Below are 25,114 nucleotides of genomic sequence, written 5' to 3'. Positions count from 1 at the left end.
TCCCTACAGCAGAGTAATTAGTAGTTATATAATCAACCACCAGTAAATTAAAGAAAATTGAATATAACATACAAATACAATGGTGAAGGTCTTCTATGTTTTGGTAGTAAATGCAATTTTACATGTTCATCTGGATTGTTATATTGCTGATATACTCTACACTGTAATATTTTACCAGCTAATGTTTCAATATCAACCATCAAAGGGAAATACAATTTATCTGCAACACCTTCTTGACAGTCTAGTGTATAAATATTACATTCATCTAATTCCCAAACTGTTCCCCATACAGTATAATTCTTTGTGGGAACAATTGTTGCAGAGCATCCACCCCATCTCTTTGAATGTGTTATGAAATCTAATCTGAAATTCTGATATAATTTGGTATGTAATATAATAATAATTTATAACCAAAAAAATATATACAAAATAAAGAGACAATATTAAATAATTAAATAAAGGATATTTAAAAATTAAACAAATAGTAAAATATTATTAGGTATCGCAAATTTTGATGTTCTTAATTAATTAAATTAAAAATAAAATATGTAGCAACTAGAAAATTTTTTGTAGCAGTATATATTTACCTTCAAAACGCCGATGTCTTTTCGTATTGCTGTTGGATTATTAATATGTATTCTTTTCATTAACATATTACTTCCGTATGCAAAATATAAAAATTTGTTTGACATTTTGTCAATCAATTTATAAAATTTATTATGGGTAACTTATTAATTGGAATAAATCAATGAATAGGTTAAGGTATCGTTTGTTATCAGTATTAAATATTTATCATGTTAGCAAATAACAAAATATAATAATTCTTATTAAATAAATCTTGTTTACGTAAAAAAAATTATAATACATAAATTATTGTTAAAATACAAATTAAAATAGAAGGTATATTTTACACTGTTAATATTATAGTAGCTAAGAATATGGTTAAGAAATACATCGGAATGTCATATGTCAACAAGGCATTTTTATTATTTGCATAAATTTAATAAACCTTTATTAATTATACAAGTAAATGATATAATGCTGTAAAATTATTAGTTATAAAAATGTTTATATTTAAATATACATATTTAAAAAACATTAATTTATGACATCTATCCAAATTTATAATTCGCATAAACTTCGCGAAACATATCGCGACAATTTATTTTAACCTTAAGTTTAGCACATAGTAAAAAAGCTCCCGATAATTTTCTATGTAAACTATATATTTCTTCAGGTGGAGGACAGAGCCTATGATCTAATATTGTTGGCATTAATGATTGGAGTCTGCAATGAATATTATACATTAATTATATAATAATTACATTAATTTTATATTATATGTATAGTGTATAAAGGTTATAGATTTTTAATTTAAATAGTGATAAACTATTCTTACTGTTTAATTACACCTTGTTTACCAAAGTCATAGTATTCACAATTTTTATCAAATGTTTGACCTAAAACCATTACAGCATCTACATGAGCCTCTTCCATAAGCTGAAATCAGTGCAGTATGATGAATATATAGATATTAATTCAATACTTTCTTTAAAATTCATAATTGTTAAAAAAATATATTTCATACTTTAGATTCATATCCTGTAAGAAATCCTATTTCTCTGGACAAATTTAAAATTTTTTTACGATCACCTTCACTTGCAGCATAAATTATTTCAATATATTTATCCATGAATGACTTTTCATATCCTCTACATGCACCAAAATCTAGCAATATTAACTGAGAATTGTATTGGAAAATATAATTAATAATCTAAAGAATAATATCAGCTTGTTAGTAATAATAATGTTTTGTATACAAACTTGTCTTGTCTTAGTATTATAAAAGAAATTAGACCAATTTGGATCAGTTTGCATGTATCGAAAAACAAATAGTTCTTTAAGGCACAAATTCATGATTAATTTGCAGATATGTTCTTTTGTTTCCATATCCAAATTAATACATTTATCTACTGGAATTCCTTCTACCATTTCAGTTGTAAAAATTTGCTTTGTTGATAGTTCATCTAAATATGAAATTGAGTTATTACTTCTACATTTAGACAAATACCAATCTTTTAATTTATCAATTTACCTATTACAGCAGGAACATAATAATCTGAGTAAGACTCTATAAGTTGTTTGTATTTTCTTGTACATTCGGCTTCTCTAACATAATCTACTTCCCATGCAAGTTCACGTTTTGCCACTTCTACCAAATTGTCTATAAACATACCTTTTGGGAAAATGTTCCAAACCTGTGAAAGTCTCTATGTATATTTCTAGCTAATCTAGAATAAAATAAAATTAAAAGCTTTACTACCTTCATTATGCCTACTAAGTTTTCAACATCACTTTCAATACCCATAGCTACACCAGGATATTGAATTTTAATTGCAACATCTTGTCCATTTAGCAAGGTACCATGATGAACTTGGCCTATAATATTTTTTTGATATAAAAATTATTTTTCAAAATACTTTTTTGTTACTTTATTATTTTAGTTAAACGAATTTAACAACCAATAGAAGCTGCAGCAAATGGTCTATCTTCAAAGGTAGCTAATTTATTTCTCCAATCATGTCCAAGTTCTCCAACTAGTACTTTCTCAACTTGCCACATTGGCATGAAATCAGCACTTTGTCTGACTCGTTCAAATACTTTCTGTAATTCAGGGTTCATAATGGTTTCATCTTGTATACTTAAAATTTGTCCAATTTTTAAAGCTGCACCTATTATAAAGATATGCAATGTATTAATTGATAGAATATATAATAAATGTATTGAGAGTACTTACCTCTTACTTTACACAAGGTAGAAACTATTCTTTCTGCATTTGCTTTAGTAAGAAACAAACTATCAAATGTATCTCCAAGACTTTGTTTTTTTAATCCAAGTGTCCTTCGTGTATATTCTGCAATTGTACCAACACCAAGACCAACTCCTAATGTTCCAAAGCTCACCATTCTTTGTAATCTTGTAGCTGGAACTTTCTGAGCTTTCGCATTAGGTGAAAGCTTTAAAATATAAATTTATTTATTAATATATTTACATAAAATGTATTATATAATTTAACATAATCAGAACATCATATAATTTCTATAATATAATTATTTACATAATGTAATCTACATTAAACAATACAAAGAAACTTACAGTTTGTTTTGGTCTAACAGATGGTTTAGGTTTAACATGAGAAATGTCTGATGTTACTTTTGTATTTTCCATTACTGTAGTTTCTAATACTTCACTATTAGTTCTTGGTACATTTTGTATATTTTGTTTTATATTCAGATTCTTTATGTTTCTTTCGTGTTCTAATTCTAATTTTTTTAAAATTGCTTTGTCTTTCTCTGAAAGTACAATTTTAGGTACTTCACTTTCAAGTTTGGAAATTGTTTCAATTTTTTCTTTTACAGATTTTACATTTGAAATATCCATGTCTGTTGTTATTTCTTTTGGATCTTTAGCGGGATTATAAACATATAACTTAGTTTTACTAGATTTTATAGGTTTATCTACATTTGGTGGTATTCCCACAGCTGTCTTAGTTTTTAATTTTATGTATTCTATTATACCCTTTTCAATAACATTTATTCGTTCTGCCACTTCTTTAAATTCTTCTATTATTTGAACCTATGCAAAACATGTTATACATATGAACCTATGCACTTGAAAATTATTTTATGTTAGTAAATGATATATACTAAGTAATTGTTAATTAAAAATATTTATTTCATATTACAAATAAAATAGTATAAATAAACTGTCATTATTATTGAAACTTACAGGAACTTTATTTGGTTCTATATTATTCAATGTTTTCAAATTATCTGTTAGACATTTTTGTGCAGTAGTTTTTAAACTTGAAGTTTGTATTAAATGTTTAATTGTCTCTTCTTGATGTTTAGTCACAGCATCAGTCACTACTTTAGCTCCTCTAAGTATACCAATGACATCAGACATTCTATGTTGAGACATTTCTGTAATACAATTTACCTATAAACTGACTTCTATATTCTAATTATTGAGATCGAAAATGAAGAAAGAACATTAATTTTAATTTATACATATTGTATTTTCTTTTTATTTTTTAATAACAACGTATTAAATTATCGTTTATAAACTACTCTAGGGAGAGTTGAGAATACAGAATGTCACGTACGTGAATATTAATGCATTGCTTCTAACATGTGTTTAAAATAAATGCTGTAACCTTGAAACATACAAATAGGGTTATAATGTCGTGTATCAATATTCTTTTTTTACTATGAATATTCTTTATATTAGACAGATGTACTTTTTATATCAACAAATTTTTGAATACAATACATATATTTTGTTTAATATTAGAATTTTTCAATGTTAATATCTTGAAAATAGATATAAATGAACTTTTATAAAACAGTTACATATGTAACCCAAATGTATTTATGCATACTATATATTATTTATTACAATCTAATAAGTAATAATTAATTACACAAAATTTTAATAGACAGGTTGCAAGTATATCTCACAAATTTTATAATAGATATTATTTTTTATTTTTTATTGTTTTGTTTTAGTGTATTTTTGATTCATTAAGGATAGTTTATCAACCACCAGTTTAAAAAATTACAGAAATTCTATAATTTATTAAAAACAATTTTCTTTAATGTATTGTTCGCAAGTTATATATAAATATGAATATCCTGTAAAATAAGGTTCAGGTATATAGTAAAAATCACAGAAATAATCATTTTATAATGAAATTGCTGTGGTAGTGATTATTCTTTCTGAATAAAAACTAACAATCTTAAAATCTTGTTACTTTTTTAATATTTATATTTATCAACACCTTATAAGCTCTACAATAAGTTTATATACACAGTATATACTTTTCTCGTTGTATCTTTATATAACTAGGAAAACAGAAAATTTATTATACAATAAAATCCTAAACACTTTGGTATAATTTGTAATAATTTTTTAATAAATTATATTTAAAATCATTTCCTATAAAATGATTATTAATTATAAATTTACTTAGTTTATACACCTAGAGGTAATCTCAGAGAATTAAGTGTACAAAATTATTATGAATACATTTTTACAAAAAATGCTATTTATTTTAAGCATATATTATATATTTACATATGCTTATTATTGTATACAAGATTCTTACTTGAAAAATTTGTAAAATTTTTTTGAAACTGTTTCTCAAAAAATGTCATTTTTACAATCCTTAATAACGTTTTTCTTGATATTAATATTCATTGAGTGTATATGCAAAGAGAGACTACCTCATCAGGTTTAATGTACTGTTTTGAAAACATAAAACAAGGAAGAAAATTAACTGTACAATAAAATTGAGTGTAATAAATTGATATTCGTTAAAATTAAATAACATTTGGCTGATCTGGAATAAGTGAAGCAAAAAATGTACTGAAAAATGTCCAAGTGAAAGCAAGTACACCAGGTCTTTCTTCTTCATGTTCTTCATTTCCATTTGTTCTTGCTTCTGCTTGTACAGTTGGTACTTGACCATTTTGTTGTGGTACAGGTTGAGCACCCATTGCTTCATTTTGTAACATTTGATTATTATTATCTACCCATTCTCCTCTACCATTATTATTTTCAGGTAAAAGAACAGGTTGTACATGGAAGAAACCACCCTGATATCTATGAAACATACAATTTGCTTATATATATATATATAATATATATATATATATTTGTATGTATAATATGAATGATATCTATATACCATATAGATAAACTTACAGATACATTGCAAAGCCAAGAAACGTAACAATAAGAAATCTTAAAGGAGATGAGTAAAAATATACTATACTGAAAAGAACCGTAATTCTAGACAGCATGTAAAAAACATCTAGCCAATCTCTATTAAATGCACCATCTTCTCCAGCACCATTATTTCCTCCATTAACATCAGCTTCTTGAGCAGCAGGTTGTTGCTGTTCATCACCCACATTATTATTATTATTATTATTATTATTATTTGTGTTATTTATATATGGATTTTGAACACTATCATTTGTATTAATATTCATTTGCTGAACATATGGAATGCTAGTTTGTAATTGTATTCCTTGTGCTGCTATTCTATAAGAAAATATTTTCTTTTATTATAAGTATTTCAAATTACTTTATATTTAAAACAAAGTTATAAAAATAACACTTACAATTGCATGTACTGTGTAAAATAATGGGTGTATGCTTGTTGCATCCAAGCCATTTGTTGGCTGTTCCGTGGATCAAAATATTGTGTAGAATATAATTGTGCTGAAGTATGTTGCATGGCTACATTATTAATATGTTCACTTTGATTTTGTATATTGCTTGTATTATTTAATCTTGTATGATCTATTGTACTTCTTATAGTAGAAATTGTATTTTTGTTTTCTACAACTTGATCAGTTGTCATTTTATTTGCAGATACTTTTTGTGAAGCACAAACTAAGTGAACTATATAAGCTTGATCTTCTTGGCCATCATGGTGTTTTAAAACATCTTTTAAATATGTGGAATCATTTAATAATTGTCCTGAATATATAAGTTTCTGGCTTGCTCGTTCCTAAGAATACAAATAATTTATTAACATGTTATTTTATCTGTTATTTAAAGTATAATATTTTTACTGTTTTTATTTATAACATGAGGTTAAGAATTAATTGTTGCAAATAAATACTACTACTGTTAATAAGTACATAATACTTATTAAACTCATGAAAGTATGAATACTATCTTTAATGGATAACACAGTATATCTTTACAAAGAATACTTAAACAACTTTGCAACTTTTTGTTTCTTCCTATATAATGATACTAATAATTGCTTTCACTAGCTGTTAAGAGACTATAATTTTTACAAAATTTTGCGTAATGAGATTCACTAATAAATGAAATAAAACTTACTGGTTTACTAGGATAAACGTCGGACAAATGTTCTTTTAATTGGCCAACAGTCCAACCAATATCACAGTTTACGATTTTATCTGTAATCTGCTGATTCGGTGCTTTTATTATTACTTTAATAGTAGTTCCTTCCATTATCGATAATTTTCGTTTTTATGTTTCCTTCGATCAGCTGTTTCTCCTGTCAATCACTCAACAATCAATTAACAGTGCTACCGAGGCAAATTGATATGTTTGCGTTTGTAAGATTTTATACACTGCGCTATCTTTTTTATCAAACCAATCTACCGATTTACATAAACTCTTCCGTATTATTTATTTGGATACCGATTACAAGATACTCATAGTTCATATAGCACAACTTCGTAATGCGAACGGATATTTAATCGTAGATATATTTTTACAAGCGTCACTAAATGGAATCACGTATTTGGCGATTTATCATTGGTCGTAGATTACAATTTATTTATGCTTTAATAAGAGCTGATCCACAAATACATACATTTACTTTGTGTTTTATGGCGAAGACGTAATGCATGAAAATCATCGACATTCATGAAAACTGCCTCATGATTATAATTGGCGCTAACGGCGTTGGCAATCATTAAAAGAAAGTTTACGCTTCCAAAATTTCTAAGTTTAAATTTGAATTGTATAAGGTTTGGATATAATGAAATGTAAGCATTATTTCATTTGTTTTGTTAGTTGTTCATATCAAAGCATTTTACTATTTGTTTTTCATTACGAAATTGATGTACTATTAATATTAAACATTGAAACGTAGTACTAATATAAATTAGATTTGTTAACTGTTTAAGCTTGAAATATATTTCAATTTTTGAGTTGCTTATTTTACATCAATATTATTTAGAATTTAGATTTCATTTCATCAGGAAGTTCATTGTATGAAATATTGATGCAAAAATCATAATTTATTAATAGATTTCTTTTTACGAAATTCTTTAAATTTTATATATATATATAATATATATATTATTTTAATTTTGCAGGGTTCCCTCCAAATCTACTAGAAACAGTTTAAGGCGGTCTTCTGTAAGTATGTTGATATCTAAAAAATTATACATTGTGCAAATAATATTAATGATAGTTGTGCAGTATATTCCTATTATATACTTTTATTGTGGCTTTGTGTATATTTTGTCATGTGTTTTATACTAAGGCTATGTGGGTTCAACAATTTGCTTAATTTAATGTGTCAAAATTTTATAATAAGTTTAACTCATTGTTTTGAAATTATATTTTATTATTATTGCTATTTTTATAATATATTTAGATACTTAAGACCCCTAAAGCACGGCAACCTCTGCAGAACTTAAATTTTAATAGTTCATCTAATGAAAATAGTCCTACTATCACATCAAAAATTAAAAGACGTGTTAGTTTTGCAGAAAAAAAACATGTTAAGTGAGTTACTTGCTTCTTATTTATAAATTGTTTTCAATGAACTTTGAACTAGTTTGTTCAATGATACATAATATAAAATTCATTATACAGAGAATTTTGTAATTCATTGGAGCAAGGCACTGTATGGGATAATACATATGAAGAACATGATATAAGTAATCTTAAAATACCATGTTCTAATCAAGAAGAATGTGTGCCCGAAAATGTATATAAAGAAAATATTTTTTGTAGTACCAATGAAAATGATATACAATCTGTTTGCAATACAATAATAAGAAAAAATTATAATGTTGAAGATTGTAACTTATATCATATGAATGCAATTGAAGATCTAAATTATCAAGATAAAATTTTAAGTGAATTATCAGTTCCTTGTCATGGTGGAACTGCTCAAGGAAATGAATCCACTTCTTTAACTGATTTACAGTTGAAAGATGATAATTATATATCAAAGGATATTGTTGTGTATGAAGACTTAGGTAGAAAATTAGATGAAAAAGTATCAGAAGTATTAAAACCAAATATAAATAATTTTGATGATAATAAATTAAATACTACATCTATTCAGGATACATGTATGGATTTTACTGAAATTGTTGGTAATATTGTATGCTTTGATGCAAATTTTATTCAAGGTAATAATGTGAAAGAAATATCTAAGAATCCATCAACACAATTAATACAAAATGTTTTACTATCAAAAAGTAAAGAAAGTTTTCATCAGTTTGACAAATCTAATGTAGAAGAAACAAATGTAACAAATCAAGACGTGTTAATGGAATTAACTCTAGCCTTACCATCTATCATTAAATATGATGGTAATAGTGATAATGCAGAAACAGGAATGTGTTTTATAGATGATAGAACTAAAGGATTTGATAATATTTCAATGGAAATGACTGCAACTATACCATCTTCCTTGTATAATTTACAGCCAAACAATAATAGTATAAATTATTGTATTCCAAATTTAATGTTATCTGATAATGATAATAAAACAATTGTTTTTCATGATATGACAATGAATATTACTAAAGCTGTAGAAACAACTGTTTATAGATCATCAGACAAATCAATAGTGATACAAAAATCACAGCACAGTGAATATAATATTACAAAGCAGGATGAAAAAACTGAATTAATAAATACATCCATGGAAATGACAAAAGCAATTTCAAATAATATGCATTCTGCAATTGAAATTCATGAAGAAAGTGCTAATAATTTTGACATTATAGAGAATAGTGTTAAAAAATTAAGACCTGATTCAGATGTATGTGAAACATCAACAAATCATAATAGAACTAGAATTTGTAATGATGAGACAATGGAATTTACTACAGCTGCAACAACTTTATCTGCAGAACATCAGAATAATTTTCAGATGCCTATACGAAGTACTTTTTACATACAACCAAATTCTTCTAATTCAGTATTTAACAATGATAGAAGTCATTCAAATAGAACTATTATTTTTCATGATAATTCAATGACAATTACAAATGTATTATCATCACTTGATACAAGGCATAATTGTACAAAAGTGATTGCAGATTGCGAATCAAATATAAATCAAAATAATGAAGCAATAAGAACAACACAATTTCAAGCTGGAATAGATACAGGATCCAGTGAAGTTAGACAATCAGTATTGCTCGATAATATTGAAAACAGAAATGTTACAGATTTTTCCATTTATTCAAATAATGCTACAAAAGACATTTGTACTAATGCTAGTGCAGCAATTTCTTGTTCATTAAATTCAGATACAATTTTAAGTAAAGAAAATTACATAATAAACAATTCTTCAAAAGCTATAGAAAATAATGCTATGGAAAAGTCTACTCCAATTAAAGTTCAAAGTTCTGCAAATGTTAAACCTAGCATGGCCTTGCATGAATCAGAGCAGCAAGATGCTTTTGCTTCAGCTTTAAAAGAAAATAACACAGAAATAGCTTGTGCTACACTTAACTCTGTATTAAATGATTCTTCCTCTTCTGCAAATTTAGAATTAAATAAAGATAAAAACGTAGTAGATAAATACACAGAAACAATAATATCACATCCAAGAAGAACATATACAATTTGTTCATTAAGTAACGATCGTACTTTCACAGTCGATAACAAAAAAAATAATAACATTTCAGAAATTAACAATGATATTCTTTATAAATTAAATGATGAAGAACATAATGCACACAATATTTTCAACAATACAGAAAATTTACAAAACGAAGAAGATTATGATAGACAACATTTAATGGATAAAAGTGATATATTTTCCAATAAAAGTTTAGAAGATTTAGAGTCAATTAAACCACCATCATTTTGTTGTTCGGATAATTTCTCAGATTTGTCTATGAATATCATTCACAATCAGGAAATTAATACAGAAGCAAATTATCTTTTAAAATATGAAAATCGTGAACAGGAGGGTACTCAAAAGATCGAGAATTGTAAGGCAAACGTGTTAGAAGAAATAGTGCGTGAATCTCGAACATTTCTGATCAAACGTGTCTGTTTATATAATGCGCCAGATAGTTTAAGATTTGAACAAGAAAATCAAACACAAAATGGTAAAATTCAGAAATTAGATTTGCTAAATAAGAAAGATACTGATACAGAGATTCAAGTTTTAGCATGTTTATCTTCATCAGTAAGTGATACTGACAAATTTTCTATGGTGTCTAATGCAAATCTTCAAAACTTGGACAATTCCAATTTAGAAAATAAAAATATAAAATATTCTTCACCAAATACAAGTGTTATCGATGAAAATACCTCAAAAGTTGACGATTATAATAAATTACTTGACACAAATATGGTGGAAGCAAATAACGAATCTTATTCAAATGAAAAATTGCGATTAAGTTTGGAGCCTCGTACTTCTTACGTGGAAGAAAATATTACGACCGAATTAGATACTTTTTGTTTGTTAATGGACGAGTTGAAAATTCGTGCGAAAAGGTATTTGACTAAATATACAACTTTCTATTATTTCATTGATGTTGTACTGAATAATTTTTATAATTTTCTTTTTAGTAACGAGACCATTTGGGAAGTATACCATGAAAATATTGAAAGAAACATGTTTGTAATTGGTTTTATATCGTGTTCATTGTTAGTTATAATATTTGTACAGAATTCTAGTGATGAAACAAATGATCGATTTATTAAAGAGATCAAAATAATTTCTCGTTTAGCAGGTGAGTTCAAAAAAGTTCAGAAAAGTTCAGGAAATGTATTAATTTGTATTAAGGGCAATTTAGTTGAAAGTTCTCTTTTTTTCTTTATTAGACGACGCGGATGTATTAATAAGCATAGTTCACAGGGTAATTTTGGAGAAGTTAGATATAAAAAGATTGCTGGATTTGTACAAAGATTATAACGATATTTTGCTGATGTTAGATTATATTTCGAAGGAAGTAAAACTTGCTATGGATTTTATGTTTGACTTGAAACGATTAAGCGACTTAAATTTGATGGAAATAACTCGTGATCGGTAAAAAATAATTAAAATAGTATGAATTTTATATTTGATTTCATGTTTATATTATTCTTTTATTTTAGCGTATCTTTCATATCACAAACTAAAATGAAAAATATTATATTGAAGATTACAATAGACATTAAACCATTTGACAGGATTGAATCTCAAAATATCTCCGTCCATTGTCTGTTAGGTTTCGTAAGGTCAGTTTTAAAGGTATGCAATAGACGATGTAAAAGATTGTTTTACCCTAACTTAATTGTTTTACAGAGAGGAGGAAGTTAAAAAGTTGATAACGAATATAAAAAGAGATTATAAGTTTTTGCGAAGATACATGAACGACGTAAAAGACTATATATATTTGATGGAAAGCTCTAATACTGTAATTTAAAAATTATGTTATCGTATCTTCCGTGAAGACATGCTCATCGAAATGAAATAATTACATAATGACGTTTAATTCTAAATGATCGAATTGTGTTATATTGTAATGAGTTTAAGTACATGTGCGAAATGCATGATAAAATATTTTATATTTTTCTTCATAATATTATATAGGTAAGAAAGTCGCGCAATGAAATTATTCTAGTGCAATTAAATGCTTTTTTATTTTAAGAATCATAAGTGATTCAGGACCATTCTTTTTGTATGTATTTGCACATAAAAGTACAAAAACATAAAGTTACGAGCAAAGGTCGATCAACTAGTTCTGCGATGCAGCCGGTTCAGTCGATGCAGTTTTTTGTGTAACTATTTACGGTCCTTTCGATAGTATCGTGTGAATAGACAACTTTCACGGAATTGTATTACTTTTCGCGTTATTTTTCGAAAGTAACCATTGTCGGTAATTATGATAATGTCTTTTTTGTGCTAGCATTGAAAGTTAAAATATTAACATTTCTGTTATTTAAATTATATAAAAATTTATCACGTATTTAATAAATTTTATTTCTTTTTTAACTATGTGAATTCTACTGAAAAATAGAACTATTAAAAATTATCCATTTAGATTTTCTTCTGAACAAAGATTATTTCTTTTTATTGAAGGTAGTGCAAAGATTTTTCAATAATTTTTGTAGTCTTAATGTAATTTTTATGTTTGGAATTCCCTGATATTTAATTGTTAAAAAGTTGTAACAACACTAAGATTTCATCACGGAGAACTGATGGAGAATTGTGGAGAACTGAAATGTAAAGAAACTTCCGGTTATTATGAAGACATGTACAAATTGGTGAAATATAGGAAAAAAAGTATTGGTCGAATATATAGCGTTATTTTTATTAAAATCATATTACAAGAATTATGCAATTCCGTTTATAACATGATATAAACTTTTATTCTAATGCACACGATAACACGTAAACATTATTTTTAAAAATAGAATTAATATTGCATATATTATTCAGTCCTACTTTTTGCTTAGTATGTTATAAACATACGGCTCGTTAAAGAAGTCAAACTTTCTTTTACCTTAACTACGCCAGTCCTACTTGCGTGGGCGTAAAGGCCCGGTTTTACGTGATTTCGTAACGGCGACAGACCGATTTCCAGCATCAAAAAGCATTTCATGAAGATCCCGCAGACCTTCAGAGTCTTGTTCCCTTCTCATCCTCTCTCCGTCTTCCAGAACGCCTTGTATACACAGACGAAGCATGGTCATATGTGAAAACGTCTTGTGAAATTGTTAGTGGCACAGTAAACAAATTCGATACATTGATAATGAACAATAGATACAATACTATAAGGCATTAAATAGGTGAGATCCGTATCTGGTAAGCTAAAATAATAATCTTGATTTTTTTCTTCTCATTGATATTACATATTTTCATATCAGAATACAATCGTAAATTTAATATTAAATATTTATAAATTTTTCTTTCTGGATTCCTTTGATAATGCTTTTGAATAATCTATTTGTAGATGGCTTTCTATATCCTTATCTCTCCTATATTATCCAAGGCTTGTATTCAACATTCGGAATATTGGGCATAAATTTTACGTAAGTTACAGAAAATCTCGTTCCCCGATAATTTTTGAGCATGAGCGTCAGATTCGAAAATGGCGCGGCAGCGTATTTTCAATTTCCGTTGTGCGATCTCGCTACCAGGTCTCAGTCTGCATAAGCTGGTTGATGGACAAGAAAGACAAGGTTGACGGACAACGTCGACGGAGCAAGCAACCTGTAACGATGACATCGGTTCGACGATACTTGCCAGGTCTATGAGAACGAGGCGGATAGCTGCCAGAGAAACAGCAGCAGCGGTGCAAGTGGGCGTAAGGGCCGGGAGAGAGAACGTCGTCCCGTGTTCCATACATGGCTATGCTATGTGGAAACCGAGAGACACAGAGACGGACGCACTGGCAGAGTCCCCACCGTGTGGACACGGCGGAGGCGACGTTTTCTTGGCACGAGTGCCCACCTCATGCTTCGTGCACAGTGTGTGCTAGCACGACGTCGTCGTATCATCGTTCTTCTTTTGCGTTTTACGACAATACGAGTGATCTTCGACTCGAGATCTCTCCGTAAGAGACGGGACGGTGCAATTCAACGGTATAATTGCGAGAGACAAAACGTAAGGCTTCTAGTAGATCCAATCAAAAGATGCACTCACGAACACACATCACTGGCGTGGGTGTTGTTGTTCCTTTTGTCTATTTTGAATAAAAAAAAGTGTCGGACAACGTGGTCCAGAGTACATAGTTTCGAAGTTGAAGCAGATCCGCGCCTATGGCCGAGTGACAGCTCTCTCGGTTTGGCGAGCCTGCGATTGGTCCGCTTGTGCTTACTCTTGGCGTTACGTGTGTTGCCTGCGTGCAACAGGCAACGTGGGTTGGATGCGTGAGTGCGCCTGCGTGAGTGCTACGACGTACCAGCCGCGTGTGCGTGTGACGCACGTGAAGAGAAGTCGCAGGGGCCGTAAAACCCGGATCAAAGGGACACACATTGCTGTAGGTATGTGTATATGTGTAGAAGTCTCTGACAATGAATTTTGGAAGTGGATGAAATTCTATTTACCTCTAATCCTTCGTATTTTTGTTCCGTTCAAAGCAATAACATTTTTCTACGCTTTAATCTATCTTTACTATATTTTTTCAGAATTTTCATTCATCTATCGATGAATTAATACAGAAGTTAGGAAAAAATGGATTGTAACATTAGTTGTATTATAAGCCAATATTATAAACCAGCGAATAATTTACATATATTTTTCATTAAAATAATATTTAATTTTCTAACTTCAACACTTTGGATGTGTGAGTATTTACATAAAGTCTATTGAATATACGTGATATATTCAGCTTTTTGTTGGATTCATTCATTTCTTTTGAAACATTGATTACGTTTTTGCTTTAGTTAAGTTATTTCGTAAAACTTCCTTATATTTCATTTCTTTTTGAGCAAACATATAAAAGCCAAATTACTGTTGCAAATTAGATTGTACCGAAGATGAATTCTTTAAAAATTCGACAACGGAAGCTATAATACAAGTGAGTTTATATAGTTCCTTATGATATTCCTCCCTATATCTGTCTCCTGTTTTTCGATGATCGTTTTTAGCATCCCACGAAGACGAAAACCAGTTTCACGTCCGGACACGGACGTTGGCGAATCGTGATACGAAAGAAAGAAGAAATCGCTCAATCGATGATCATGCTTCTTCCAACGACGTTTCTCCCGGAAAGGTCACCGTCTTTGAACGTCGAACACGGATACTTGTGTCTAGCATGTCCATCTCGGATTGTTTTCTTTCTAATTTATCTTAAACTTCAGCTTTCCTTCATTGCCTAACAGCCAGCAGCCATGGAACATTTTCATCGAGGAAAAAGACTCGTTAATAGTGCTATAGCCTTCTCTCTTAATACGCCTACATCCCACGTTTTACCTGGCAAGTTTCTATGATTTCCATTCCCTCCCCCTCTCGCGATGGGTTCTTTGGAGAATGGAAAATTTTTATCGTTATCTTCTATTTAACATTATTTTACACTTGTTCTGTTTCAATAATTTTCTCATTTACGATTTTTCTTCTGTTTTTGAGCAAGCTCGCGCGTTGCTTTCTCTGTGGCCAATAGCCTGGCTCTCATCCTACCAAGTGGTGTTCGATTTTCAAATTTTGCGAGTTCGGATAACGTTTTCTTCTGTGGAGGTTCGTACTTCAATACCTCTTCCACGATCTCTTGCTCGGCCAATGGCTTGAACTTCAAAGTGATCCTTCGACGAACATTTAAGACATTTTCCACCGCGTTTCTTATGAATTCCAACGGAATGCCCACAGATATCTTCGCCATTGTGGAAACATCGATATTGCGATCAACTCCGTGATACTTCATCAACAGATCTTTGTAAAACATGTACAACGTGTTGTAGTCCGTGAGAGGAATCATTATGAACTTGTTGTGGATCCTGATGAAGGGTCTTGTTGCTTTATATGGTTCCGAGGAGGTCGTGAGAAATAGGATCTGAAAAATATCGCGTTCCAGTGTATCGAACAACTGCAGAAATTCATCGAGTATTCTTTTCAAAGTATCATGATCAGATTCGTTTCAGCGAAAGAGTGATTGCTGGCAATTTCTCTATTTGGATTACCACCGTTATTAAAACGTATATTAATGTTCTATCGTAGAATTTCTACGCCAATGAGTAACAGTATCTGTCCGGAATCACCGACACTCTAAATCCTACGTTAACTCGATACCACCTACGTTCCGGTCGTTCGGTAGGAGGTGTTTCATTGATGACCAGCTTCGAACGATCGAGACGTTTGGGTAAGAGAAAGAGGGGAAGTCCCCGGCTAGCTTATTGAGGTGGTTCATTCATATCGGAGAAAGAGTTGAAACAGGAATATCAAGAATTTCATAAAGTGGGCGCTACCAGATCACCAACTTTAACATTCCTCGCCAGTTTAGGTGAGGCACTGTGCGTAAGCCCGTTTGGTTGCGAAACCAAAGTACTTTTTTTCTCAAGTAACCACGGGTGAAATGCAGGAAATGTATTATGACATTTGAGAACACCTACACTCTGTCGAGGTAATTTTCTATCAAGTCACCTGATCGCCACGTTTGATGTTCTTCACCAGATTAGGATAATATCGCGCAAATCGTTTCGGTTTCAGGTGTCTCTCGTCTGGAGGTACGTGTTTTGACCATGGTTTTTCACCGTTGTCGATGAAAATCACAGAAGGAGCGTATTCTCGAGCTATCCTTGATATCATATTGATCAACTTGCGCTCGTTTCTTCGCCCTGTATATTTGTCTACCAATACCGTTGGCGTCATGTCGAATAGCAATGCCTCGACCTGTTTTAAATTTATTAATATCGACTTTGTACCTTTTTATGTACGATTGAGGTAAGGAGTAATAGAAACCTCGGAACAGATTGCGTTAACCAGAAAACTTTTCCCATGTCGAGCAAGGCCACAGATGCAAAGAGATCTAATTAAAGGCGCGACTTGATGAATTTCTTTCGAACTCAGAGGAAGCACGCAGTACTCCATGATTATCTGTCTAATTTCACCCAGTCGGTGTTTGTAATCTCGAAATTCGCGAGCTGCTTCATGGTTTTGATACGAAAGATCTCCTATCCAATCTTTGAGAGAGGTTCTGGGATAATCTCTGATGATATTGGCTTTGACTAATTCTTTGAAATTATCCTCCACGGTTTCATCGCCTAGCGGAGCTCTTTTCTTTTTCCCTTGGCCCTGTCTTCTTCCTTTGCCTGCTCATTCGTTTGAAAAAAGAATTCAATGTTATGAAAAGATAATTAATTTTAAGTAGGTATATTGTTCTTAGCGACAGAATTAGAAATCTTTTGCAAGTTATTGCTTATCTTGAATATTACTTAAACTCTGGTGACTGAACGCCTACTCTCGTAGCTATAAAAGGGTCAGTTTAATGCGTGCCAATAGTTATGTTAATGAGTAATTACAGCTTGATTGGTATCTTCTGTGCTTTCTTATGATGCAATTTATTTTCCAACATTTATTTAATATCGTATTAAATAAAAGTTAGGCAACTTACTTCTGTCACTAGGTATATCGAGTTTTCGTTTGTCAGCTGCATAGTCTTTTTTCAGTGCTTTGTTTAACGTTTGTAGTTCTAGCCTCATCAATTCATCGACTATTTTCCTCGTTTCCAATTGAAGCTCGTAACACAGTTCATTCTTGATTATGTCGTGATAGATTTTTGCTTGATAATCGTTTAAATGATGTCGGAAACTCCAGTTACTGATGAAGTCCTGATTAGCCTGGTTAAGAAGAGTAAACGCCTTCGTTTCTTGTATCAAAGGAGGCCTCTTCTTCTTTTTATCCACTATGGCTGCCGATTTCTCTGTTGCTGTCCGTTTCGATATTTTCTCCACGAGATACTCCTGAGGTGTTATAATTTGTCCGGTAGCGATTAGCACGCTACCACCTAAATGTGCAGCTGGATACACGTAAAAATGCCCTACTTCGTCGTACCACACGATGAACCATTCTCGTATTTCGTCCGTAATATCTTCCATCAAACCGGGACCTCTGATTTTCAGTAACTTAAATAATAAATAATAATTTCATTTATTTGTAATTATTTTGCAATTATTGTAATCGAAACGATGTCAGAGTTAAAATTTTCGTGAGTGTCTATTAACGAATTTCAAATACCAGAAAGTACAAATCATTAACTATAAGAGTAGCGTAAGTTAAGGTATATACTGAGTTAATTCGAAAGATTACCCTTGCACGCTTATTCTCCGTTGCACTCGCGACTCCTTCAGCAAACGCTGTCATCAGTGTTAACTTCTTCTGAAAATTTTGCTTGTCTTTTATAAGAACTTCTTGAGATTTCCAGCTAGGTATAGTCATGCCCAGCAACTCTTCCGTACGCTCGTTTCGCTGTTTCAGTTTTTTCCTTGCCGCATATGTCCTCCAGGCTCGCTGTATCGTCTTGGCAGCATTCATATACGTATTTTTGTGCAACTTTTTTGGCACAATTTCTCCCGTCTCTACTTTCTTACTGTAACTATACATTCGCTGCACTAGGATATTCAGATACTCTAATTAAAACAACGAATAATATACGCTAATTCGTTCGCAGAGTCAATCCACCTTCGGCTCCGATGCAACGACCCATTCTTGCTCTTTCGTGACACTGTATGAGCAATATTGCATCTTGCATAGCTTGTTCAGCAGCTTCCCGAGCTTCCCGAGCTTCACGAGCAGCCACTATTTCCGGTAATTCTTGAACGATCGACGGTCCTTCGGATATCGTCGAAATTTTCTCTTTAACTTTCCTTCTTCGCAATTTTGGTGAGCTTTCCACGGATTCGATTACATCCACCGCAGAAAGGCCTTTGCTCTCGACTTCTTCCTCCTCTGTTAACGTTTAAAATAAAATTAGACTGTTTTAGTAAATGCTCCATTTCGCCAAAAAGTTAGTATGTAACTTTTGTAAGCGTCTTCTATCAACTTCTGGATACGTTCCCTGCGTTGCTGTATGATATCCTTGCCAACTGCGGACACGAGAATCTCCACATCGTCAGGCGTATATTTTAACTCATTCATAAAATCGTCGGGCCATCTGAATATTTATTGGTATATATGTATATTCTTCTCCAGACGAAATATAAATTTCACAAAGTTAAATTACGAAACTGATAATCGTTGTAGTTCAAGTTAACGATCGCTTGTTTGTATTCCAGCATTCGGCCGACCGTGCAATCCAGAACTCGTTTTATCAGGTCTCGTTTTTGCGTTTGTACCATTTGATCGTGGCAAACTATCAGTCTCTTCACCAGATTACGGTATCTGAAAATGTACTCCATCAACTCGGGCGATTTACAATGAGTTCATAAAATTATATCTCGGATTAATACCTAAGATATGTAGGAAGCAGTAGATTCAAGCCGTGTTCTATATTTCTCGTACGTGTTTGCTGTTGCAATCTTCGATCCAACTCTATCAACTTGTCTAAGTCGTTTCGCGTGATGAGCCATAATTCCTTGTAATAAGAATGGGACATTGAGTTTAGACCTGTTCTACCGATGATTTTATGTTACGCGAATTATTCGACGGATTATTGGTTGTTCATATTGAAAGCTAAATTGTAAATTTTCCTGTGATCGGGAGATGGAAATTGGGTTAGTCAAGGTGAATAAAAGTACAGAGATGAGAAGACAGACAGCTATAGGAACAGGACGAAATTCAGTCGGCACTATTCGCGCCAGTATTCGTGCTCGTTTCTTTTCTAAAATTAGATTAAATATTGATCCAAGTCAAAGGTTATCTATAGTGCCATAATATATCTTTCTTATGTATAATTATATTTCAGAATGCTGTCGACGTCACGATGTTCGCTAATCTTGTTGTTAACAACGATAGCGTCGTGCATGGACGCAACGATGAACGATTTCCTGGGGGATGGAACGACCACCGTGATTTCTACGACCACCTCGGCGTCGGTGGTCACAACCATATCTAGCGTAAACGAAGTTGAGAAAATAACGGTTAATTCGTCAAATGCTGCAAAAAGTCTGGATGAAGAAAATGTTCAAGACTCGTCCCACGCATTCTCGCCCTCGTCTGACACGGTTTGGGAGTGTCCAAATATTACAAAAGCGGGTGTCGAGTGTTCCTGCGACTTTCCACACACGTTAAGATGCACTGGTGATAGAACGGCACTGCAGGTTAATTTTTCTTCGAGAAATATTTTGCTTCGTACATAAGTATACAGAACGATCCCTAGATTTATTAATTTAACGACAATTAGATGTGTATTTATTTTAATTATGCTCTAAAGTTACGGAACGAAGATATAAAAGCTATATTTCCTTTTTCAAAACCATTTATTGTCCTATGATTATTATATAACAAAGAATTATTCGTTATTTCTTGAAAAACATTCGTTATAAATAGTCAAATCTATTGCAGATTTATTATTTTTTTATATCATCGAGGTCAGTGGTTTTTTTTAACCATCCGTCAGGCAAGCGTGGGTGTATAGCCTGCCAATGAAATACAAGCCGCGTGTATTGTCCAGGAGACCATTGTGCGACCTCTCTTCTATCTCGTACATGTTCGCTGCATTGCGTTGAATATCCCGTTACCAGTTACTTCGACGAATATCCTGTCTCACAATACCTCTGCGAGTTAAATGACCACCCTCCTCATTATGCAATACAGAATAATTAATTAGATTGGTCACGCGATTTACTCGTTCGAGTGATTTTTATACTTGTCACCATAAGATATAATAGGTACCATGATAAGATGGTATCGTAAACTCGATGCATCGATTGATTTAATTACTAAATTATTGAAACGTTGGTACATTTCTTTTACACAGATTATCAGCAGACACTTGAGATTTAGTCGTCCAGGAACGATCTCTCTTCTGGATGTAACAGTGACGGGAATTTCATTGCTACCGGCTCACTTTTTGGAGGATGTCGCCTTGCATGGACTTGTTGTTTCGACCGGAGAATTGAGACGCGTCCATGAAAACGCTTTTGTTGGTCTGGTAAAACCACTTCAAGCTCTTGGACTTCCAAACAATCTATTAGATTCCGTACCCACGATAGCTTTGTCTCATTTGGTTGGTCTAGAAAGGTTGGATCTGTCCCAAAATAAACTAAAGACGCTGGAGGCCGATTCTTTCAAGGTACAATCCGAGAATTTTTTAAAATATGTATATTGAACTATTATTCAAGAAGAAGCTAAATACAAAGCTAGAAATTAAGACGCTGGAGGCCGATTCTTTCAAGGTACAATCCGAGAATTTTTTAAAATATGTATATTGAAGTATTATTCAAGAAGAAGCTAAATACAAAGCTAGAAATGATCAGTGGATCGTAAAATAATTAATTGGAAACAGACATATATTTAAACGTTTCAGGGATCGTCAAACTTGACGTACTTAGATTTATGCGACAATTTATTGTCGCAATTATCGCCTCAAGCTTTTGCAGCATTGCCTTTGTTACGTTCGTTACGAATGCGTGGTAATCGTTTAAGTGTATCAGCATTATCGGCGCTTAGAGGCCTTAAAAGTTTGGAAGAACTTGATCTGTCTAATAATCTGTTACTGGGTCCAATGGGTCCAAATCTTCTTCCTCGAATGCCGCGATTACGCTCCCTTGCTGTATCGGAAAATGAGCTAGTAAACATACAACAAGGAGCCCTTGTAGGTTTGAAGAATTTGACTTATCTCAGCTTAAGCCACAATCAGGTAATTCATGTCGGAATTCCATGAAAATCGCATATATAAGAAAATAAGTATTGTGGACTGTTTCATTTTTCTGTTTACATAGATCGATGTACTGGAAGATCATTCGTTCAAGTATTTATCAACTCTCACCAGACTTGATTTAGCTAATAATCGCATCGTTGCAGTATCTAGTTCTTCACTAGCACATTTGGAAAAATTGACGACACTGGATTTAACGCATAATTTTCTGCGGTCTCTGACCGCTGATTTGGTAGTACCATTAAAAAGTCTGCAAGATCTTCGTCTCGATGATAACGATATCACAATGGTGGCTAGCGATGTACCAACGTCCAAGTTGCGACTTAAAAAACTTTCCTTAGCTGACAATCCATTGAATTGTGATTGTACGCTTCTAGAATTCGCTAATTGGTTAAGCAATTCTAGTTTGAACGAGGAAGATAAGTCTTCAGCGGTCTGTGCAACACCACCTGCTTTGGAAAACGGTATACTGACACAAGTTTCCCCCGGTAGTCTCCTTTGTGGTGAGCCAACGCCACCTATCATGACCAAACTGCCTCTTGCTGATGCTCAATTAACATTGAAAGAATTTCACTATGAGAGATCCACTGGTATAAACCTCTTGTGGCATGTAGAACCATGTACAGAACGATATACATGCGACACCTTAATTGTCTACGAAACCATTGGCGACAGTGAGGTTCAAACAGATTCCAGTTCTCTTCATTGCGATTCACGTATGATGAGAGATCCCTGTTCTCTTCCAGTTGCTATACCTGCATCGTTACATTTACAACCAGGCCACAAATATCGTTACTGTGTCGTACTTCTGGTACCGAGTAGCTACGATGACGTTTTCTTGGGTTTAGGTTGCAGTGATGTAATCACTCTAGAAGAATCCAAACGAGAATTGCAGCAAAATCAAGAAAGTGTAATGTCAGAGGCTTCTGCATCATTAGATACTAGAATAACTGGAGTTTATGTGAATGTATCCGATCAAGGTTTCTTGCACGTCGACGTCAGCTTATCGATTTCAAAAAAATCGAATCTACCTGAATGCGAACTCTCAGTCGTCGTTTTCGACGCTGAATCCGCAGTACATAAACAAAAACTAAACTGCAGTTTAACATTTGTGACACTAGCTGTGTTATTGCCTGGTCACTATAAAGTTTGCGCAAGTCTTGACGAAGTCAACGAAGAAGATGTTATCGCTAACTTTATAGATAATCGAGATAGATTACGTTGCGTTGAAGTACAAGGATTTAAACAAAATACGGAGATAATTGTTTTAGCGATAATTGGAGCTAGTTGCGCTCTTCTAATCACGGTTGCAGTAATTAGTAGAAGTGTTCTAAAAAGAGTGAGACATCCTAGAATACAGACGCAATGTTTTTTACCTGCACAGGAATTCGAAATAACTCATAAAGCACATTACATTAAATTATTAGCTACAACAAAAATTTAATTCATTTCCACCGAGTATAATTCCATGTTTCTCATTTTGTAAATAATTACAGCTTATTGTTGTTGACTATTTAAAAATGTTGAAATCAAATAGTTTCGGTTGGAGTGAAGAATGTTGCATTTGATCTTATTTTATAAGATTGTTTCTATGAGTTACTAGTCATAAAATCAATAATTCTAAATAGAATAATAAATAGAGTAATACATCGTAAGAATTTTAAGAGTAAATGAAAACATGATATAATTGAATCAGTCAAACGAGTGATACGAACATATTATTATAACATTAGAAGAATATTCAAGACACCCAATTTCTACACTGCCATAATAATTTATTCTGATTAATAATATACGATGGGAGAAAAGTTGATTTCAATGTATGAACGTAACATTTTAATAAGGAAGTGATATCACATAACAACATTAATTCATATAGTTTTATAATGTTTTTATCGTTCGATGTTTGCATATATGAAAATGTAAATATTTTTTATAAGTTTTAAAGAGTGAAATCGTTTTATAACAATTTTGTATTGTAAAGCATGTTTATTGAATGCTTTTTGTTGCAAGATATTATTAATTTTAGAATGTATCGCATTGTGTAAATAGTTTTTTTTATAATTATACCATGCAAGAATAATTTGCGAATTCAATGTAAGATATCATACATAATAATAATTATCAATTTTATAAAAAGTTAAGTCAATTTTGTATAATAAATTTTAATTTTACATCAATTTTTATACTCTTATACTCATAAAGAAATCAGTCGTCAGTTGTAATATCCTGTTAAAAATGGGCCTAAATATGATAAAACTAGTTTTAATACAAAATTTAAGAAATAAATTAATTAGAAACAATTGCATTTATTTTCCGAAGTATTTCATCAAATTATGGGTAATACTCTCTTCAAATTATTAAGTATACCTATGTTAACTAATATGCATTAATAATATATTGTGTTGATGTGTTATGTTCATAACTGACGTTACATATACATATGTACCTGCGATAATGCTTTGCAGTTCATCGCTTGTTCTCTCTTTGTCTCATTCAGTTATACATGTCCTGTGCTCTTTCTTTGTATATGTTACATATGTAATTATAAATACATACTACATGCAATAAGATGCACATGTTCCGACAGTATTGTCACAGACACAAACGTAATATAAAATACGAACTGGCAGCCAGCGGTCATCGGTAGCTCCTTTTCCTTCTTCGCTAAACGACCAGCACGATCCCCTCTATGTCGACTCAACGCGACAAACCTAACATTCCCCCTCTAATCGCTCCAGCTAAGCGTCTTGTGGGTACTGCGGAATTTAATTCACAGCCTCAGGGATACAACCGTCTTTGCATTGCGATGCCGAACCTCGGCAGTGGAGAAGTATTTAGTGCTTGAAGCTCTTCTGTTCTACATTATATAATTTTTGTACTTTCTATTATTACTGGTTTTGATAATATTCAAAGGTAAACAAAAAATAATCTTAAAAGTATATATATTGTAAATATTCAAATTTTATTTCTAGCAAATGGACTAATGTAAAATATATTGGTATTTTTACTTTAGAAACAGAATACTTTATTTTAATTCATTGCAGTTCCCACCATAT

General features: G+C 31.7%; 7 protein-coding genes across 7 annotated transcripts in view; 2 read left to right on the top strand and 5 right to left on the bottom strand.

The window, feature by feature from the left end:
* Nucleotides 1–692, bottom strand: part of LOC108550143 (gamma-glutamylcyclotransferase) — an 824-nt gene extending 132 nt beyond the window's left edge. The window contains exons 1-2 of the mRNA XM_017903804.1: nt 588–692; nt 73–371 (exon numbers count right to left, since the gene is read on the bottom strand). Of these exons, the coding sequence (XP_017759293.1) occupies nt 73–371; nt 588–692 (404 nt within the window). The remainder of the gene's footprint in view (nt 1–72; nt 372–587) is intronic.
* Nucleotides 693–1,112: 420 nt separating this feature from the next.
* Coq8 (ubiquinone biosynthesis protein COQ8, mitochondrial) lies at nt 1,113–4,062 on the bottom strand. The gene is made up of 10 exons (XM_017903901.1): nt 3,790–4,062; nt 3,157–3,636; nt 2,798–3,017; nt 2,523–2,732; nt 2,324–2,439; nt 2,096–2,258; nt 1,825–2,027; nt 1,589–1,741; nt 1,400–1,500; nt 1,113–1,287 (listed from the first exon to the last, which is right to left on the bottom strand). Exons 1-10 carry the CDS (start codon nt 3,979–3,981, stop codon nt 1,113–1,115), a joined length of 2,013 nt encoding a protein of 670 aa, XP_017759390.1. The 5' UTR covers nt 3,982–4,062.
* Nucleotides 4,063–5,306: 1,244 nt separating this feature from the next.
* On the bottom strand, nt 5,307–7,356 carry Herp (Homocysteine-induced endoplasmic reticulum protein). Its single transcript, XM_017903902.1, has 4 exons — nt 6,922–7,356; nt 6,189–6,580; nt 5,767–6,108; nt 5,307–5,664 (listed from the first exon to the last, which is right to left on the bottom strand). Exons 1-4 carry the CDS (start codon nt 7,054–7,056, stop codon nt 5,382–5,384), a joined length of 1,152 nt encoding a protein of 383 aa, XP_017759391.1. The 5' UTR covers nt 7,057–7,356; the 3' UTR covers nt 5,307–5,381.
* A 174-nt stretch (nt 7,357–7,530) lies between these two features.
* Nucleotides 7,531–12,227, top strand: LOC108550142 (probable cyclin-dependent serine/threonine-protein kinase DDB_G0292550). Its single transcript, XM_017903803.1, has 8 exons — nt 7,531–7,598; nt 7,932–7,974; nt 8,216–8,346; nt 8,437–11,313; nt 11,389–11,552; nt 11,644–11,848; nt 11,917–12,039; nt 12,107–12,227. Coding segments are annotated over exons 1-8 (3,666 nt in total). The 5' UTR covers nt 7,531–7,596.
* A 3,155-nt stretch (nt 12,228–15,382) lies between these two features.
* On the top strand, nt 15,383–23,499 carry Lrt (Leucine-rich tendon-specific protein). The gene is given in 6 exon segments (XM_017903917.1): nt 15,383–15,457; nt 15,460–15,521; nt 20,142–20,496; nt 21,156–21,470; nt 21,705–22,037; nt 22,120–23,499. Coding segments are annotated over 6 exon segments (2,520 nt in total).
* LOC108550222 (IQ and AAA domain-containing protein 1-like) lies at nt 16,532–17,273 on the bottom strand. The gene has a single exon (XM_017903916.1). It carries the CDS (start codon nt 17,108–17,110, stop codon nt 16,874–16,876), a length of 237 nt encoding a protein of 78 aa, XP_017759405.1. The 5' UTR covers nt 17,111–17,273; the 3' UTR covers nt 16,532–16,873.
* LOC108550220 (IQ and AAA domain-containing protein 1-like) lies at nt 19,101–19,832 on the bottom strand. The gene is made up of 3 exons (XM_017903915.1): nt 19,687–19,832; nt 19,466–19,618; nt 19,101–19,391 (listed from the first exon to the last, which is right to left on the bottom strand). The coding sequence occupies exons 1-3, from the start codon at nt 19,830–19,832 to the stop codon at nt 19,208–19,210; spliced, it is 483 nt and encodes a 160-aa protein (XP_017759404.1). The 3' UTR covers nt 19,101–19,207.
* Nucleotides 23,500–25,114: the final 1,615 nt, after the last annotated feature.

This window comes from Eufriesea mexicana, unplaced genomic scaffold (genome assembly GCF_001483705.2).
Source record: "Eufriesea mexicana isolate 0111107269 unplaced genomic scaffold, ASM148370v2 scaffold2551, whole genome shotgun sequence".
NCBI lineage: Eukaryota > Metazoa > Arthropoda > Insecta > Hymenoptera > Apidae > Eufriesea > Eufriesea mexicana.
Note: the sequence above shows the minus strand (reverse complement) of the source record. Positions and strands in the feature narration are given on the sequence as shown.

What these genes read in the sequence shown, in the direction of transcription:
- Coq8 (XM_017903901.1), bottom strand. Translation starts at nt 3,981, where the DNA reads ATGTCTCAACATAGAATGTCTGATGTCATTGGTATACTTAGAGGAGCT. An exon ending in CTGTTAGACCAAAACAAACT is followed by an intron (nt 3,018 to 3,156) that starts GTAAGTTTCTTT and finishes TATATTTTAAAG; the next exon opens with CTTTCACCTAATGCGAAAGC. An exon ending in TTACAGGATATGAATCTAAA is followed by an intron (nt 1,501 to 1,588) that starts GTATGAAATATA and finishes CACTGATTTCAG; the next exon opens with CTTATGGAAGAGGCTCATGT.
- Herp (XM_017903902.1), bottom strand. Translation starts at nt 7,056, where the DNA reads ATGGAAGGAACTACTATTAAAGTAATAATAAAAGCACCGAATCAGCAG. An exon ending in TTTACACAGTACATGCAATT is followed by an intron (nt 6,109 to 6,188) that starts GTAAGTGTTATT and finishes ATTTTCTTATAG; the next exon opens with AATAGCAGCACAAGGAATAC. An exon ending in CTTGGCTTTGCAATGTATCT is followed by an intron (nt 5,665 to 5,766) that starts GTAAGTTTATCT and finishes TATGTTTCATAG; the next exon opens with ATATCAGGGTGGTTTCTTCC.
- LOC108550142 (XM_017903803.1), top strand. An exon ending in AATAATTTCTCGTTTAGCAG is followed by an intron (nt 11,553 to 11,643) that starts GTGAGTTCAAAA and finishes TTTCTTTATTAG; the next exon opens with ACGACGCGGATGTATTAATA. An exon ending in ATGGAAATAACTCGTGATCG is followed by an intron (nt 11,849 to 11,916) that starts GTAAAAAATAAT and finishes CTTTTATTTTAG; the next exon opens with CGTATCTTTCATATCACAAA.
- LOC108550222 (XM_017903916.1), bottom strand. Translation starts at nt 17,110, where the DNA reads ATGACGCCAACGGTATTGGTAGACAAATATACAGGGCGAAGAAACGAG.
- LOC108550220 (XM_017903915.1), bottom strand. Translation starts at nt 19,832, where the DNA reads ATGTCCCATTCTTATTACAAGGAATTATGGCTCATCACGCGAAACGAC. An exon ending in CTGCTTCCTACATATCTTAG is followed by an intron (nt 19,619 to 19,686) that starts GTATTAATCCGA and finishes GTACATTTTCAG; the next exon opens with ATACCGTAATCTGGTGAAGA. An exon ending in TTGAACTACAACGATTATCA is followed by an intron (nt 19,392 to 19,465) that starts GTTTCGTAATTT and finishes ATAAATATTCAG; the next exon opens with ATGGCCCGACGATTTTATGA.